The 19,766-nt window shown below is 42.0% G+C and overlaps 1 protein-coding gene across 1 annotated transcript; it reads right to left on the bottom strand.

Moving 5' to 3' along the window:
* Window positions 1-677: 677 nt before the first annotated feature.
* Window positions 678-19,230, bottom strand: LOC108784995 (U4/U6.U5 tri-snRNP-associated protein 1-like). Its single transcript, XM_018553960.1, has 7 exons — window positions 19,159-19,230; window positions 17,442-17,611; window positions 15,488-15,552; window positions 4,727-4,863; window positions 4,551-4,640; window positions 4,188-4,309; window positions 678-765 (listed from the first exon to the last, which is right to left on the bottom strand). Exons 1-7 carry the CDS (start codon window positions 19,228-19,230, stop codon window positions 747-749), a joined length of 675 nt encoding a protein of 224 aa, XP_018409462.1. The 3' UTR covers window positions 678-746.
* Window positions 19,231-19,766: the final 536 nt, after the last annotated feature.

The following is a 19,766-nucleotide window of genomic DNA, read 5'->3' as shown; positions in this document are numbered from 1 at the left end:
CTTGTTCCTAGGCAGCCTGGCTTCCTAACCAATCACGAAGCCGGGTCATAACCCACCCCCCAGCTTCCTGATTGGAAAGGAAGCCAGCTCCATGCTCCCTTGGCACTTGCATTCAGGGGGAGATCTCCCTCTGACTGGACGCTCCAGTTTCGTAGACAAGTACCAGAGCATTTAGCAGAGTACTTGCCCAAATACTCTAAAATTAGGGATGCACCGATACAAGTATCAATATTGATAATGAAAGAAAAATGACATTGTTTCCTCCAAAAAACAAGTTTTGTAGCAGTAAGCTATACGTTTGATGTCACATTGCAAACAAAAACACACTATATGAACAATCACATCATGGATGAAGGAGTAGAGGCATTTAAATTAATTAAAAAAAAACTACGACTAGTACAGTTTGTACAGTTTATTTAAAGATCCAATGGTTACCTGGTGTTTGTAATGAGAGAATTTGGAGCATTTCTGGATCCCAGCATACCCTTCTATCACTTCAAATACTTAAAAAAAATAAAACTAGTCTCATTGCTTTAATAACAGATGGTGCAAAACGGCATACAGCAGTCCCAGTCGTCCTTTATGACATCCACTCTTAGATTCTGGCAGTCTTCTGTCCAGTCTTCTGTCCAAATTAAAGGGTTTTGCATGAATAGGAAGTGGTGAAAAAAAAAAATCGCACAAAAGATGAATGATTTTGTGTCCAGCCAAATCTCTTCTACAGATTCTGGAAATATCATCAACACTCATTTGATAAGCGTGTTCCTAAAATTAATATAAATGAAAATAATTACCACAAAGATGTTTCCACTTAAGCACATAATTCCATAGTGAGTTTTACTTATTTGCTGAATGACAGTAAAAACCGGTAAATACACATAATCTGAATAGGATTTGAATTTGTCAATCCAGTTCTGAGATTTACACAGCTGACTCAAAGCCTGGCAGGTTTTTCTCTTCTGCAATTTCACCCCCACCCTATGACTGGACAGTGAAAGGAGAAACAGCACATTGATGAGCTAGTTGACTTTCGGTCTCACATAAGCATGCTCCTTGCGCTGCAGTACACCTGACTCTTTGTGCTGCTTAACCCGTCTGAGGCTCATTTAAAGACAAATTCAGTTATACTGCCCGAATGTAAAACGTGTGTTCACCTCTAGCAAAAATGTTCTATGCAGTACTATGAGCTTAGCCACTGCTTGGATAGGGGGAGGGAGAGCATGTGCAGGTCTTGAAACAGGGAGAGCGCATGCTCCTGTGTGTGCCAGGGCCTCACTGAACATACTGCGTGTCCTAAATACTAGGCAGGACAAGACCAAGCACGCAACACAGGTAGCTTTTCATCCGGGCTGAGGCAATGCAGTGCTCAGCCTACATGTATGGCATTTAAACTGTGAGCCAATTTTTTTTAAAAGGACATTTCCACCTTTGCGGGGGCATTTTTAAAAAACATATGGCAGCAATGTACACGGTGTGAGATGATGGCGGCATATGCAGATCCTGGATAAAAATCACAAACACTACATTTTTTTTTTTTTAGTTGTCCTCTCAGGCTCCACATATATATTTTTTTTTTATATGGCTGCCAGACTTGTGTACATTGTAGGGAGTGGAAAAACTCCTTTTCCCACAATGCTTTGTTTCTCTCGTGCATGAGCATCATTAATATTCATATTGGTACCTCCCCCTGGGCAGTGCAGAGTGACCGGGAGATGTGACTACAGTTGGAAGAAGAAATCGGTTATATTTTGTTGAGCGATTACTGGAGACAACATAACGAATTTCTTCTTCCAACTGTAGTCACATCTCCCGGTCACTCTGCACTGTCCTCGGACAATATGTATATCATGTGATTTACACAGCGCTGTGAAACCAATATACCCCCCGATGTTCAACTAAATCATTCCAAGTCAACCCCAGTGTACTTATTACACACAATCACATGTGCCACACAAACCGGTAAATGTTACATATACAAAAGCAATCCAAATAGAAGATGGAAACTGCAATCCACATCAGTGCCCCAGACAAAAATCTTCAATTGGGGATGCACTGATACACCGCACACATCCCTGGTGACATGCTGTGCACATCTCCCGATGACCCCACACATCCCTGGTGACCCTGCAATCCCCTGACACCACGCATCCCCCGCACAGTGGGAGGGATCTATCACAACTGGAGCAGACAAAATCTAGAGCAGATTTGCACTGCAGCCAATCAGCATCTCTCTCTCATTTTCAAATCTTACCTGAGCAAACTGAAGAGAGAAGCTGATTGATTGCCCTGAGCAACTGCTCCAGATTCTGTCTGCTCCAGTGTTGATAAATTCCCCCATTGTGTTTTTAATTTATTTGTTCTAACAGTCATCTATAAATGACAAGAATGGGGGGGGAGGAGGGGGCACATTGAGGAACCTGGACTTGGGGCAGCAGAGAGTAAATCTGACCCCGGAGAGATCTGAGAGACAGACACAGGACACAGAGAGAAGAAGGTCTACAGTACACAAGTGCAGGAGACACACACACAGCTATGGAGGAGATGTGATGACTCCTCTCTGCTCTCTCCTCAGAGCCGAGTATGTGCTTGTTCATTAGGAGGGGTCAGCACAGTGAGCTCAGCAGAGCAGAGATGAATCCGCTGATTGCAGTTTAGATAACAACCCAACCCTCAGTAGAGATGATTGAAGATCCTGTGGCGGGAATTTTGAACTGATCGTAAGAATTTGTTTCAGGAGGGGTGTGTGTGCCTCCCCTGCTATTATGCTGGAGACATCTTTGGACCCCTTCTTCCAGGTGAAGGACAGATCATACAGACCTTCTGTGGACACCTCAATGTCTGGCATACTTTATCTCTAACCTTATATATCAAGAGCTGAACAGCAGTTAGAATCCCGTTACTTGCTGGTTTGTTACTATAGCAATGTGGGAGGACCTATGCGCATTAATAAACACGCTTGTACTATAATATATCAGAGAGCGGATGGAGATCTGTATTCCCCATCGTCTGACTCTTATTCACCTATAATAGAGGGGGTTAACGCAACATACAGTATATTCAGTACTTCATTAGTATACGCAGTCTCTTATTTTTGGCCATTTTGTAGTATTGCAACCTGGAATTAAAATGGATGTACCTGCAATTATTTTCATTTGAACTGCAGAACATACATTATACTTGGTGCAAAGTTGTTGTTTTTTATTGTAACAAAGTGTAAATAAACTAAAAGGCAGACATGTTTTGGATTCATCTTTGATTCCTTGCAACAGCTGCAAGTCTTACATAGTTAGTCAGGTTGAAAAAAGACAAGTTCAACCTATAAAAAAAAGGGAAAAGCCTAAACGGAACACTATGCCCCCAATTACCCAATGTTGATCCAGGGGTTGGATCAACAATCTCTGATGCTTAATATACCTCTAAGAGCTCAATATCCAGTAATATTCTGTGCATTTAGGAATACATCCAGATACAAAAAAAAAATAGTTAACCAAGCTAGCTAGAACTAGTCTATGCCACATTTTCACAGCTCTAACTGTGGACACACATTTATAAGACATTTAGCTTTTTGGTTTAAATAATACCAGTGTAACTTTAGCTGAGTGTTTCGATTCATGTATCTGCTCTGTTGTGCAGTTCATATATTTAGTCACACCTTTTTGCAGGCTTCCTGCATGTGGTATGCCAACACCCTCATTCCTGACCAGTTCCCAGTCCTTACAGATTAAAAAAAAAAAAACATCCCCACAACATGATTTTACCACCACTCCATGTGGAAATAATGTTCTTAGGGTAATGAGCAGTATTGTCTTTCCACCACATATACTGTTTTTCACTAAGGCCAAAATGTTCAGCTACATCTGAGTTATTGTCGGGCTCCTGGTTTTAACTAAGGGCCAAGTCACAGAGTGCAGTACAAACATTTTGTGCATTGAGGCGGAGTCCTTTCAAAATTCCTTTCACTTCAACACTCAAAAATAAGGTGCGCGGCTGCATTGTGTTCTTAGGTCTTCCTGACCCAGGTCACTGAGTTTTGGTAGTGTGCCATACTCTTCATTTTGTAGCAAACTGGTTAATCTACAAAAAGTAGTCAAAACTTTGAAATGGAAAAATACAAACAGGCAGCCCGCAGCAAGCAAGCATACCACATTCTGGGTATAAACAAGATTGTCATCATTTTTGTTACTCACGCTGTCATGCTCTTGCCACTCCCACTAAGGACAATGTAAGGGGTCTTCTGAGCTTTCTGCTTTTCCTGTAGAAGTGCCACTGTACCTAGAGGAGTATCACTGGAGCTCATTTTCTTTAGAAGCTGGTAAAAGAAAGAAAAATGAAAAACCTTACATTTTGACAAACATGTCAACATCTACACATGCATATATTTCTTCATTTAGTGGAAAGAGCTTTTGTTTGTCACTGGATTGGGAAAAAAAACCCAGATATAGAAGAAAAAATAGTTCTATATTAAAGCACCAAGAATCTGGGCTTAGAACATATTATGCCTCTACAGTTTTTTTTTTTAAATTACGGTATCTAAAAAAACAACAACTTACTGCTTCCTCATCCAATTTCTTCATGCGCTTCTCTGTCTTCATTTTTCCTGAGCCTTTGCCATGGAACCGATGAGAAAGTTGTCTAAAAGCCTGTGTCAAAAAAGTAAACAAAGTAAAAAAAAAATAAAAAATTGTCCATTTGAAGGCAGCAAGAGGAAAGGAGGGATGGAGCTTACCTCCTTTGGACAAAGTTTCCTTCCAGTCTCATCCACATACTCAATCTTTACATCTGGTCTGTAGCCGTCCTTTTCCTTGAATTCTTGTGTAAACCCTCTGTACTCTTCCCTCCTGCTATACTTGTCATCTATTGCCCTATTTTAAGAATTATTGCTCATTAGAATGATTTAAAAAGAATCTAACATTTAAATAGTCAACATAATAACTAATGTTCTAGATTTTGTATGTTCTTCCTTTGTAGGCTCCAGCAGAAAAAGTAATAGGGTATCCAAAATTTGTCAGCTGCCACCAACCAGATCAAGGATAGAGGGAAATATTTACCTGCATTTCCCATTGTATCTCCTGGACAGGAAATTACGGGAATCCCTCCAAAAAGGGACAATGAAAAAGTAACATTGGTTCCCCTGATCTGCATACTTGTTATGGGAACAGCGATTCAGAAAGTGGCAAGGTCAGAGCAAAAGGCAGTTTATGAATCTCCTATGACACTTTTCCTTTAAAACCGGGGTGATGACAAATGCCTTATTTGCAGCAAATTAAAATCATGGATGCAAATCATATGCATATACGACCATTGCCAACAAGTGGTTAGATCTGTTAAAAGCAAGAAAACACAACCAATCATGTGACTTAAAGTGCATTTACACTTTGTAGCCGAATTGGGATAACACACATTTTATATTTGTAGCATGTTCTCATTCACATAGCATAACTTAAAACAAAATGTAAAAAAAAAATAAAAAAAAAATGTTGCTTGCACATTACATGCTCTGTTCTGAAAGAAAAGTTTTTCTCTGCTAAATTTTCCTCACTGTAAGGAGGCTGGGCAGGTTGATATTAACTGTACTGTTCTGGCACATCTCATTATCAGTTATAAACTAGATTTAAAAACTGTCTGTCCTAAGGGTTTAAGATCTAGAAGCACTGTAATGTGAAGAAGCTCAGTGTCCCTAGTCTTTCTATGGGGACAGCACAAATTTCCTGACTTTAAAACCGAGAGAAGCTTGCTGCACAGCAAAACAAACGACAACCGCACTCAACAATTTGTTACCAGTTATACAGTAAGGTAGCACCTTACTGTATAACTGGTAACAAATTGTTGAGTGCGGTTGTCGTTTGTTTTGCTTTACCGATCTGGTGCAGCGACGCATGGGGTTTCTCAGCTGCCAATGGGATGTGCGGGATCCCTTCTGTGTTTCTGTACCTTTAAGGAGGTGGGGCGTCCTCCTGACAGGCCTGCACCCAATTTGATATCTTCTGCCCCATGTGCTCCAAGATGGAGACTCTCATAGTTTAGAGTTAGGACCGCACTATAAGAGGTGCCTTGGCGCGGCAGTGCGGCTTACACATCCTTTGCAGAAGACGTGTATCCAAACCTCTGTCATTGTCCTTAGTGGTGAGACAAGTTGTTTTACATGCTAGTTTGTGAGTGTGCCATGATGCCTTTCTACTGTTCTACTGTTCAAAGCTTGCTGCACAGACGCATCTAAAAAAGGGTAAGAAACATTTATTTTTAATTATTTGACTGCAAAAGTGGAAATACACTAGTAGAACTGAAAGAAAAATTGGATTTTTGTACTTGCCATAAAATACTTTAATCTATTGAGGGATAACGCAAGTCATTAAGTCTCGGGTTATACTGCCGTCTACAGAAGGATTGGATGCTGGCAAGCAAAAAAAAATAAATAAAAAAAAAAATGTAGGGCAGCCAAGGATACCCCTCCTACTCCCAGCAGGAGTAGCTAAGCAGTACGAGAAGCATGCTCATAAACACAGTGGTGGGAGCTTCATTAGACTACAAGAAAAGGATTTTTACGGCGAGTAAAAAAACAAAAAAAACCAAACCTTTATTTTTCATCTATTGAGGAACACAGACTGTCTTTTTCACTTAGGACTTCTAAAAGCAATCCTACTGAGGGGTGTGCAATATGGCAAACAAAACATCAGGCCAACCGAAACAGAACTGGAGACTGCCTGCAGGTCGTAGAGCCGCATGCAGAACTATTTGTCCAAAGCTGGCCTCAGGTGAGGGCTTCACATCTACCTGGTAAATGTACTAAATGTGTTAACACAAGACCAGGTGACAGCCTTACAAATCTGGGAAACCGTACCCTGATGCTGAAGAGCCCAAGAGGCACTCACAGATCTAGCACAATGGGTCTTGACAGACAAGGATGGAATTCTATCACAGGATTGAACAGTGTCAGTCTTTCTGAAGGAAGCAGTTGCTGTGAGCCTGAGAATCTCACATCCCAAGCCACATCCAGACACTGGAGGGAAAGCTTCTGCTGATGAACTGGAACCAGACAAAAGGGATGGAAAAACGATGGCTTGGTTGCGGCTGAAGGCTCAAACAACCTAATGTTTGAAGGACATCCTGGGTACCAACACCACCTTGTCCAAGATGAGAAAGGGTTCTTTACAGGATAAGGCAGCCAGCAGTGACATTTGCCTCACAGAGGTGAGGGCAACATGAAACACCACCTTGTGGGTGAGAGTGGATAAGGGAATATACCCGATAGGTTCAAATGCTTCTTTTTGAAGTACCAAGAGAACCAAATTTAGATCCCATGGAGTCACAGGGGAGCAACCAGGGTGAAACACATGGAAGATATCCTGCAAAAAGGCAAGGATACATCCCACGGAGAAATTTCTGCCTTCCACCTATGGAAGGCTCAACAATAGCATGCAATGCCATGCTGAAGCAAATAAAGGGAGTAGAAAATTAACTTTTATTAAAAAAAGGGAGATAAATATTTTACGTAAGAAAACAAGAAATGGTCGCAAGCACCGTTCTGTGCAGTGACCGGAAGAAGTTAATCCAGACCATAAGTAGAAAAAATATATAGCTTTATTAAGTAAGTAAACTATGCATGCAAAAAATTGCACCAACTCCAGAAAAAAACAAAACACTCTTAAAAACAACGTTATCTTGCATGTACAACCACATTAATACCTAGTGGGTTAACCCTGTCTTCACCATCCAACATTGATACTGTGTCACCATGAAACAAGCTGCCCCTTAATTACATGGAGGCTTAATTCCCATTGAAGTGTTCCCTTCGCTGATTTGAAGCCAATCTATGCAGAGAAAACTGATAGATGGGGTTGAAGACTGCCTGTCTTCATATTATAAAACGCAGTTCATCAAGAGATAACCATATCTCGGTTTTCCGTCAGATAGCAATATCTCGGCTTACATTTATTATCCGTCATGGATTATAGATGTGAGTTTAAAGGGGACCTAGTGGGTCATTTCTCATTCCTTTTATAGATGTTTAGCCGAGATACAGTACATGGATAGAATATAGTCAGTAGTACCATACAACATTTCATCCAGATTGGTCTTCCATCGTTGATTTATTCCACCAAGGATGTCAAATCTGCTCACATGCAAGAATAACTATGACGGTTTCACGTATTTGGATCAAAAGATCTATTCAACATTGCTCAGATAGAGATTGTAATTTCAACTATGTATATAACTCACGATCTTCCCAGATTGGTTATCGAGGAGCCGGCTCATGGACACTGCACGTAATCCCAATTATCCAGTTTGGGTTTCTTTTCCCGGAAAGATTTCCTTTCAAGTATAACACTCTAGTTCGGGGGCTGCACAGTGGGTACTAACCGGTTATCCCCTTGGTTGGAACATCAAATGGTAGAAGAGTTGTTAGTTCATGGTTTGTAGTCAGTTTAAGAGGACATGCTGAAATAATGTCTGCATAATCCTCGGTGGTTCAGGGTAGTCCACGCACACCACGGAAACGTCGACGTGTTTCGCCCCTGCTCCTGTGGCTTCGTCAGGGCGTAGTCACGGGGTAATGGTGTGATCATTTTATAGGAACTTCAATTAATTCATCCATTAACCCCCTCCAGTTTAAAACCGGAATCAATTCTGTGCTGGGGACATGCAAGAATGCATCCTTGACATCCACAGAGGCCAGAAGCAACAGACCTGGTGGATTTCATGTGAAATCTCTGGTCACAAATGACAAAATGTAGGGCCTTGAGATCCAAGATGGGGTGGATGGCCACTTTTGGTTTAGAACAGTGGACAGGTTGGAGTAGAACCCCCAAAACCATTCTGGAACAATGACTGATCTGCCGATTTGTGTGGGGAGGAAACTGGAAGAGAAACTCTAACTTGTAGCCCCTGGAAACCACTTCCCATGCCCAAGAATCTGAGAAGCAAGCTATCTAGGTGCCTGCAAAGGCTAACAAGCATTCCTCCAGTTTGCAAAAGACAACTTTTCTAAGTGTTTGCAAGACTTATAGTTCTAAAGCTTGTGGGTGGATTGTGGGGGGGGGCTGGGGGGGGGAAGAGAGAGAGCACATTTGTTGCATGACAAGTTGGTATATATAACATAAGTCAGTCACTTACAAAGTATCAATCTTAAGTGTCATTGTCACTAAACAATAAATTGTGTCCCTGCAAAGAAGTAAAACTTACCTCTCCTGCTGCCTGTGCTGCTGAATGTTGCTCCAATGAATAGAAATAGTCTATTCAGAAACTAACACTTCCAAAAATGTTATATATCTAGTCCTCTGCTGCGCTCTGTGGTTCCACCTGTGGACCCTAGGTCACTACAGGCCACAGTAGTGATATAGGGGCCGGTGGAAGGAACCACTGAGCACAGTCGGGGACCAGGAGATTGACACTCCTAGATGTGTCGATCTGAAGAGTATGCAGACTGCAATTTAATTACACCGCATTCGGTGGTGCAGGTGCTGGGAGAGGTAAGTATGTACTTTTTTTCTTTGCATGTATAACATTTACTTACCGTTTGGTTTAAGCGACAGAAAACAAAAAACATTGCATATCAACACCAACACTTCATGTGATCTATGAAAAACGGTGGAGGAACTATGAAACACGGTGGAGGAACTATAAAAAGGTGCAAGAGTACTTGGCTTTCTTACTGCCAAGACAAAAAATGTAGGCAATAATGAATTTAAAATTGCATCATCAAATTCTACAGCAGATTGTCAAAGCTTCTGTCTGTGATCTAGAACAGCGGTTGCCAACCGGTGGTCCGTGAGAAAATTTTGGTGGTCCCCGGGCCCCTATGATGCCGTGCAGGCTGGGCCGTCAATGACGCGGCATGGAGGCTCCGGGGCTGCCTCACTGACTCAAGCAGCGGCTGTCACAAGGAATGCGCTGCTCTCAGTACAGTGCGGGCTTTGCAGGAGGCGGGGCATCTCGTTTACATTATATTGCCAAAAGTATTGGGGCATCCCACCAAATCATTGGATTCAGGTGTTCCGTGAAATTTGCTTTCTACTAAATATTCCACAGTCAACTGTTAGTGGTATTATAACAAAGTGGAAGCAACTGGGAGCAACAGCAACTCAGCTACGAAGTGGTAGGCCACGTAAAATGACAGTGGGGTCAGCTCATGCTGAAGCGCACAGAAGTCGCCAACTGTCTGCAGAGTCAATAGCTACAGTCCTCCAAACTTCGTGTGGCCTTCAGATTGGCACAACAACAGTGCGTAGAGAGCTTCATGGAATGGGTTTCCATGGCCGAGCAGCTGTACCCAAGCATTACATCACCAAGTGTGGTGCAAAGCACGCTGCCACTGGACTCTAGGGAAGTGGAGACGTGTTCTCTGGAGTGATGAATCACACTTCTCTGTCTGGCAAGCCAATGGACGCATCTGGGTTTGGCGGTTGCCAGGAGAACGGTACTTGCCTGACTGCATTGTGCCAAGTGTAAAGTTTGGTGGAGGGGGGATTATGCTGTGGGGTTGTTTTTCAGGAGTTGGGCTTGGCCCCTTAGTTCCAGTGAAGGGAATTCCTAAGGTATTAGCATACAAAGACATTTTGGACAATTTCATGCTCCCAACTATGTGGGAACAGTTTGGGAATGGCCCCTTCCTGTTCCAACATGACTGTGCACCAGTGCACAAAACAAGGTCCATAAAATACATGGATGAGCGAGTTTGGGGTGGAGGAACTTGACTGGCCTGCACAGAGTCCTGACCTCAACCCGATAGAACACCTTTAGGGTGAATTAGAGCGGAGACTGCGAGCCAAGCCTTCTCCAACATCAGTACCTGACCTCACAAATGTGCTTCTGGAAGAATTGTCAAACATTCCCATAGACACACTCCTAAACCTTGTGGACGCCTTCCCAAAAAAGAGTTGAAGCTGTTAAAGCGGCAAAGAGTGGGCCAACTCAATATTGAACTCTACGGACTAAGACTGGGATGTCCTTAAAGTTCACGTGCGTGTAAAGGCAGGCGTCCCAATACGTGTGTGTGTGTGTGTATATGTATATGTATGTATGTATGTATGTATGTATGTATGTATGTATGTATGTATGTATGTATATATATATAATGAGCAGTATTGTATTTCCACCACATATACGGTTTTTATAAGGCCAACATCTGAGTTTTGGTAGTGTGCCATACTCTTCATTTTGTAATAGAGTGTGTGCGTGAGAGTGAGTGAGTGAGTGTGCGTGAGAGTGAGTGTACGTAAAAAATAATTTAAATGTGCATATAAGGAACGATATTGCGTCAAATAATGGGGAAGAAGTGGAAACTCTATGGCTAGAGCTAGATATGACGGATGCTAGCCGTAAACTTCTGGTGGGTATTTGCTATAAACCTCCTAATATAGGGGAAGAGGGAGAAGTCAATCTTCACTCGCAGATAGGAATAGCTGGGAGAGAGGGCAATGTCAGTCTAACATCGGTAGTTTGTAAAATGCTAGAGGGCATAATAAAGGATTATCTGGTAAAATTTGTTCAGGAAAACGGGATAGTTAATGACAATTAGCATGGGTTCAGGAAAGATTGTTCCTGCTTAACTAACTTGCTAACTTTTTAAGAGGGGGGGTGTAGAGATATGGACGGAGGTAAGCTGGTAGATGTGATATATCTGGATTTCTCAAAAGCTTTTGATATGGTACCACACAAACGCTTGCTACACAAGCTGAGAGCTATGGGCATAGATGAGGTGGTGTGTACGTGGATAGAGAACTGGCTACGGGAACGGGTCCAGAGGGTATCTGTAAATGGCACCTTTTCAGACTGGGCTAGTGTAATGAGCGGTGTGCCTCAGGGTTCTGTGCTGGGTCCCATATTGTTCAACTTATTTATTAATGACATCGGGGAGGGTGTTAACAGCGATATTTCCGTGTTTGCGGATGACACCAAAATAGGGAGGGTAATAGACACGGACTTAGACACTATAACATTACAGGAGGACCTGGATAAAATAGGGGAGTGGGCATTAATGTGGCAGATGAGGTTTAATGTCGATAAATGCAAAGTAATGCACTTTGGAATTAAAAATAAACAAATGGGTTATACAATTATGGGTATGCCGCTGGGGAAGTCAGAAATGGAGAAGGATTTGGGGGTCATTGTAGACCACAAACTGAAAGGTAGTTTGCAGTGCCAGGCTGCTGTAAACAAAGCTAGCAGGGTCTTGTCCTGTATTAAAAAGGGGATGTATTGCAGGGACAAGTCTATAATTTTGCCACTTTATAGATCATTGGTTCGACCTCATCTGGAGTACGCGGTCCAGTTCTGGTCACCAGTACTAAGAAAAGATGTCCTTGAGTTGGAAAAAGTCCAGCGGAGGGCAACCAAACTAATTAGGGGTATGGAGGACCAGAGCTACGAGACAAGGCTACTAAATTTAAACATGTTCACATTGGAGGTGAGGAGATTAAGGGGGGATATGATCTCCATGTACAAAATGTTCAATGGTGGTAGCAACATTAGCGATAAACTGTTTAAAATTAACTCCATTACAAAAACTAGAGGCCACCACCTAAAATTGGTGGAAAAAAAATTCCAGCACAAGGGGCGAAGGGGGTTCTTCACAGTAAGATCAGTTAGGGTCTGGAACTCACTGCCACAGGTGGTGATTTCAGCAAAGAATGTGGAATTGTTCAAGAAACTTTTGGACGATTTCTTAAGGGACCGTAATATACAGGGGTACAGGTACTCCTAGAATGAGATCCTAATAGGTTGGACTTGATGGACTAATGTCTTTATTCAACCTCAAATACTATGTAACTATGAAATGTCATTCACACCTAATACCCACAAAAATAAAACATTTTAAATAAAACAAAACTAATTTTTTACCGGCTTACATGTCTAACTATCAGACATTGTAAAAACCAAAAAATCAACATTAAAGTTTAATTTATTCTACAAAAAAGACCACAAAAATGTTTTTACAAGTATAAAATTATTTGTACTGGGACCCAATTTGAAGGGGACCATCAACAGACATTGTAAAATATATAAATCAACATTCCCAGAAAAAAAGCCCAAAAAATGGAGCCTATGTTCCCAGTAGTAATTTGTTTGCATTCAAGCCGAATTTTGAACAGGACCACCAACATCATTTTGAAGCTAGAAATCTATACTACAGTGAAATTTATTCCCAGAAAAAAACACTCAAATATTATAGTGAGTTGTCTGTGAAGGTTCTCATTCATCCAGGTCATGGTATGTCTGTAAAAAATAAGTCAAGGCTATATTTTAGCCTTGACTTATTTAGCTAGACTTGCTATATTTTTCTTGAAGACGTTTCATTGGTCATCCAACCAGCTTTCTCAATTCAGAATGAGAAAGCTGGTTGGATGACCAGTGAAACGTCTTCAAGAAAAATACAGCAAGTCCAGTTGCCTTGACTTATTTTTTTTACAGATATTATAGTGAATTAATTCCCAGTATTAATTATTTGGCACTCAAGCCACATTTTGAAAAAGACCACCAACAGCCACGTTTAAATGTTGAAATCACCATTATATTATCATTTATTCCCAGAAAGAGTTCACGGATCTAATTTATTGGCAATCAAACCCCAGTTAGAATAGGACCTCTAACAACCATATTTAAAACAGCATTAGAGTATTTCTTCCCAGAAACAAAACCCCAAATATTATTATTATAATTCTAATTAATTATAAATAATTAATTAATAAGTATATTTAATTATTTGTGCTCAAGCTCCAATTTGAATAAGAACACCAAAAGTAATTTTTCACTGTAGAAATAAACATTACAGCATCATTAAATTACAGAAAACACCCCAAATATTGCATTATGTGCAGAGATCTGCTTCACCAGCTTCTTCTTCTGGCTCTAGGAGCCAGAGAATGTGCACAGTGACACCAAAAGTGATGTAATGCACATCACTTCTGTGTCCAATGATCGAACTGGAAGGCTGGAAGCCTGCTGATCTCCCGATCCTCCCTATAATCAGGTGAGACCCACCACACTGGTCCTGGGTCTGCACGGGGGACAACGGAGCCCAGGAAGTTGACGGTGGCACATACAGCGCCACACCATACAAGCAATCCGGCACCTGTACAGATGCCAAATCACTTGTATTTAAACAGCAATCATCTGCTGTTTAAAACAGTACCAAGAACACGTCTGTAGCAGCAGCCGTGTTCGTTGTATAACCACTTACAGCGGATGATGTGTATTTATGTGAACCCGTTGCAAGAGGTCAAGGGGGCCCACACCTGCTAGCCTTTTATTAAAAACATCATATTTTCAATGTATTTTACTGCCAAAAAAGATTTTTAAACCTTACTTAAAGCAAAAAAAAATGTGTCTCTGACTATATGTAAAAATAGAGATATGTTTTTCAAACTATCAGAACAAACTTCTAACTGTCCCTGTTAAGAATTTGAAATATCTCCCTAATCTGATACAGCTGTACAATATTGTGTCTGTGACTTCATGTTACCATAGAATGACTTTTTTTTAGCTATGATCACTGGCCACCAGCAGGAGCACTTTTTTTTAAACTGTATTACTTATCTGATCCCTGCTTCCCTGGTGGTCAGTGCTCCCCTCTCTCCCATCCACCCTGGCTGTGGAAGTTCCTTGTGTCCTCACATCTAATGCAGGGATATGGCCCTTGCATTAGATGTGAGGATGTCAGCTGGTCTTTAACTGTTGGAGTGGAGGGGGGAAGAGACTACAGTCACTGGTCTTGGAGTCAGGGAGAGCGGGGATATTACGTACCTGATGAGAGAACAATAGCTGAGGAGGCTTCTCTTACTTCTCGCATCCTACACCCCCTGGAAGTGAGAACAGGGTGTGAGAGGAAAGCAAGGAGCATGAGTGCCGCAGGTGGAATCAGGCACAGGTTCAGGAAAGTCCAGGAGTGGATCAGCCTATTCGGGAAGCAAGAACGGAATCAAGGATAGCGGAGGATCAGAGCCAGCCGGGCAGCAAGGTACAAAATAGTGAGGCAATAAACAAGTCCAGGATACGGGCCGAGATCAGGAGCAGGCAGCAATCAAGAGGAGTCCAAACAATCCAAGTCGCAGGCAAAGTCTTCAACAGGATCACGGGCACAGGTAACAAACGCACACAGCTGAAAGACCATCAGCACAGTGAGCAGGGCAGGCTAATGCCTGTCGTGTCACTTCCTGTGCGCCTGCCGTTGGTGACTCTTTGTGCGTATTTCTGATTGTGCGGGCATGCGTACCACAGCATATTTCCATCCAGTTCTATAGGCACGTTTGTGTGCATGCATGGCTGTCATCTTTACCTTATAGGGGATCAGGTAAAACTACTTTAAAGAATTCCCCTAGACAAAAATGAGCAATTAACCAATACAGCGCGGGGATAGCCTACTACAAGGGGAGGTTTTTTTAGGATTTAAAGTGGAATTATAGTCTCTCTTTTTTGGCATATATCTACTGCCAGCAGGCAGTAGATATATGCCCCTTTTATTAAAAAAGTAGGCAAACACCCTATTACTTACCTGATTCAGCACCGCCCACTCCCGCCTTAAGAACGCCTGGCTCCCGAACAGCTGTGAAGGAGGAACTGAGTGGGTGAATGTGCAGTAAATAACACCAAAGGGTAGAGGGGAAAAGGGACAATGAAATTGAATGGACGCAGCAAGGCAGCCAGATGTGTGCACGCCGGACAGACTCCGTGGGACACGAGAAGTCTGCACTGGATCAGAGACAAGCACCAGCGCTGGAGGGACTGTCGTAAGCGAGTGGAAGGAAGAAGATGATTGCATCAAGAAGCATCAAACAAGGTAAGTGCTTGGAGCAGCATTGGGGGGGAAATAATGCCACTTCATGTCCTTCAATAAAATGAGAATAAAATAATATGCACACACTCACTTAGGAAGAATTTAAAAAAAATATTTATTGAAAGTGGCACTAAACTCATGAGTGAATAAATTCAAGTACCAAACCTATTAACAAAAATGTATCTTATTTGTCAATCACTCAGCTGTAGATCCTCAAATCATCTCTGAATGCATGCTGACACTGTCCTTCCTTCCGGATTGTGGCTACTTTTGTTCCCCATGGATCCTGTTTGTGTATTGTAAAGTAGCTCACTCCTGTATTTGACTACAATCTCAATACAAATTAGTAAACTAAATGTGAGATTGTAGCTCATCACAGGAGTGAGCGTAGAGCAGTGGATACCTTACAACACACGCACGGGGACCATGAGGTCGAAAAGTAGCCACCCTCCAGAAGGAAGGACAGTGTCAGCACAAATTCAGAGATTTGTGCTCCTGAGTTTATTGTCACTTTATCTGATAACAGATGATAGGTTACAGAAATAGCAGTCTCAGGTCTCACTCTCAGGTTACCTCTATCTCTCAGAGGGCCAACCCTGCAGACAGCATTTGCAGGCTTCTGAGTTTCAATTATCCTACAGCCCTTTCACTAGACAGGGTATAAGCTAGTTAAATGCTCCAAAAACTGAAAAAGCCACTCAGTGTTTTGTGGCATCCAAATTTGGACTTTAGTAGCATTTCAACTCCAGATGCTCAATATCAAACTGAGATAACTGCTAATTTTGTTTCTCTGTAGTAAGAAAAACAGTTATTCTGTGAATTCTAAAACTAGTAGCAGTTTGAGGCTAATAACTTAATATGAAGCTCATACATGGATCTAGCAATACAACTGGAAGCAGCCTGTACTCTGCTTCCCACCTTACCCCAAGGAAATTGCAAAAGTGCATATTACAATTATTATTTACGACATGCTGGAGTTCTGCAGGCAACCCTTCCTCAGTATTCTTGGTAGATATCACTCTTTTGTTACAAATGACTCAATTTTTTCACTTACATTGCAGGAAATTGACCAAGAAAGACTTTATGTTTCAAACAAACCTATTAATAATTAGTGGTTTTAAATGTCTTAATTATTTTGATGAAATAGTGGTCATGCTGGGAAAGTATTAAATATGTAAAGTATCCCGAGATTTATATTTTTTGCGTTGTTTTTAGTTCTTTTTATTGTTACAATCTGGGGAAGAAAACATAACTTCGTAAACATAGGCTATGTGCAGGTAAAGCAGTCTGTCTGATGGTACCTGCAGTTTGCCTTCTTCTGTAGGTTGCTGCTTGGGTTCAGACTATACCACTGTATAAAAAACTGGGCCCCTCACCTGTATAATACTGACACCCCTGGGACCCTCACCTGTGTCATTTTGCCACCGCTGAGCCCCTCACCTGTGTTATGAGCCTGTCTGCCCCTGTGTTCTCCTGATCCTTGAAAATAATGTCCTTATTTTAGTTTCGGATCAGCTTCTTGAAGCACTCTGAGTTGCAGGTGATCTTGCCCTCGTACCTTCCGCTGGCATCCAGGGTCTTCTTGGGGCACTTTGGGGCTGAACTGCTTGTAGGAGAGCGGGGTAACCTTGCGAGGACTTCACCTCCCACTCTGCCTGGCCTGCAGACTCACACTGCCAGGCTAAGGAGAAGCCAGGTGCCACAAAGCAGCAGCACAATTGAGAGCAGTTGCATGGGGCATCCGGGCTCCCTGGGGCTGGGGATCATGGGAGTTTCCTCTGCCATCAACATGCCATCAGCCATTTGCATACGCGGGTGATTAGTAGACACGTGCACTGTGCACTGCAAAAAAAATATTTTCTGATGAAACAAATGAAAACGAAAAACGTTTCCATTCATATCATCAAAGAAAACAAATTTTTCTGCTGTTTTCGGATTCAGCAGCAACGAGCCCCTGAATCCGAAACCGCACATTGAGAATGCAAAACGAGCAGTGGCCATGTTGGCCGCTGGTCCTTTCTGTGCAGGCGCACCACCATCTTTCAGTGTATCATGGTAAACACCAAGATGGCGGCGCTCGTATGTTCGGGCGCCGCCATCTTGGTGTATACCAATATATACTCAAAGATGGTGGCGCGCCTGCGCAGTACATGCCGTAGGCCAATATGGTCGCAGCTCGTTCAGCAAACTAATTTATTTATGCTCGAATATAGTGTTAGTATTTGCGGGCATATAATAAATGTGTTATTTCGGATTGGGACGAACCGCCGAATCAACTGAATTTTGTTGATTTGCAGCTTCGTCCGAATCTGAATGCACATGTCTAGTGATTAGGGTGTGCCCAACTGTTAAACTGTTGGAGGCTAAGCAGACAAACATTTCTCTTACTGGCCTAAAGATTTTCTCAGACACAGCAGCCCTCTAGCCAGTTTGTCAAATTATGTCTTTATTTACATATTTAAGTTGTATAAATTCACTGAATGGCTGAAAGAAGAACTCCAGGTAAATACAATCTTAACCCTTGAAGTGGGACTACTCCTGCACTGCAAGGGTTAAGTGCTCATTTTCATCTAGCATCTAAAATAACAATCCCAGCTAGCTCCTAGACCAGTCATTTCAGCCTGTCTCCCCTCCAGCAATGGAATGTCCCTTGGTCTCCTCACGTCCTATTCATTGTATAGGATTTGATGACTAACTAGACCTTAGATCACTGTAGTGTAGGGGGAGACAGGCTGAAAGGACCATCTAGCAATCAGTTGTGATCATGGTTCGGATGAGTATAACTTATTTTAGGCACTAGATGAAAAAGAGCATTCAACCCCTGCATTGTAGGGGTAGCCTCGCTGCAAGGGTTAAGATTTTATTTGCCTGGATTTCTGGTACCTTAGATGTCTTTCTCCTCTGCAGTGAAAAAACTTAAATTGATATTAAAGCTTTTTTTTTTTTTTAATTTGTATTACTTGGAGGCCATCTTACATATTGCAATTTTTAAATTTTTTTATTTCTCAATTCCTTGTTTTCTAGTGGGTCCTTGCATCCTCTCCTACCCCGCAACCAGGAAGTTCCGGTCGGAGGATCGCTACGGGGAAAAGCGACATTAACAGGTTTTTTTTGTTGCACGACATTAGCACAACTTAAAAAGTTTAGTGAAAAATGCACTCAAGTTACATTTAGTGCCATAAAACCATCATTTTTTGTAAAATATAAAAGAAAGGAGTTACAACAAGTAAATAAATACCCAACATGCCCAGGTTAAAAAGTGAGTGCTTCTGTGAAGCTGCGAGAGAATTCAGTACCCCGAAAAGTCCATACACAACGCTTTAAAAGCCCCTACAGGTCATTAGTTTAGAGATATGCGTAAATATTGACCCTAGAATTATTGCTCTCACTCTGGTGTGTGCGGCGATGCTCAACATGTGTAGTCCAATCCTCGTTTTCGTACGTAGGCGCACCCGATGCATGTTTACGTGACAATGCGTATGCTCATGGGAACGGGGGTCTTTAAAAGTTTGTTTTATTATTTTTATATTTAATGTATTTAATCCTTTTTTTAATTTTTTTAAACTTTACTTTAATTGCTATCACATAGGAGGGCCTACAAGCTCACCCCCTTGCATATTGGTGGTGGCAGGTACTCTTTAGGATCATACTGGGTGTCCAAAAGTATAACCTTTACACTCTTAATAAGCTATTAAAGTACAGATCACACTTCAATAGCTTATTGCTGGGCTTCAGGAGCTCAGCAATGGCAGCTATGGGACAGGAAATGATGCAATATGCGTTGATCCCGGTTCCATAGAACATGGAGGAGATCAGTGAACGGATGTTCCCTGCTCTCCTCATCAGCTTCCCACCAACAACCAAGACGCCGGTATGAGAGGCAGTGGAGCCCGGGAAACATGGTGGGGATGTCGGGCAGGGGGCGCCACTTTACCAGATCGTAGAAGCGAACCGGCAGCAGCTGAGCCGCCAGAATTGCTTCTACTGTAAAGACGGC

The sequence above is a fragment of the Nanorana parkeri genome, unplaced genomic scaffold, assembly GCF_000935625.1.
Source record: "Nanorana parkeri isolate BGI_ZX_2015 unplaced genomic scaffold, ASM93562v1 scaffold136, whole genome shotgun sequence".
NCBI lineage: Eukaryota > Metazoa > Chordata > Amphibia > Anura > Dicroglossidae > Nanorana > Nanorana parkeri.
The sequence above is the reverse complement of the archived record's forward strand: the minus strand, read 5'-3'. Positions and strand labels throughout refer to the sequence as shown.

What these genes read in the sequence shown, in the direction of transcription:
- LOC108784995 (XM_018553960.1), bottom strand. Translation starts at nt 19,230, where the DNA reads ATGCATCGGGTGCGCCTACGTACGAAAACGAGGATTGGACTACACATG. An exon ending in CTTCTCCTTAGCCTGGCAGT is followed by an intron (nt 15,553 to 17,441) that starts GTGAGTCTGCAG and finishes TCACCCACTCAG; the next exon opens with TTCCTCCTTCACAGCTGTTC. An exon ending in GGAAACTTTGTCCAAAGGAG is followed by an intron (nt 4,641 to 4,726) that starts GTAAGCTCCATC and finishes TTTTTGACACAG; the next exon opens with GCTTTTAGACAACTTTCTCA.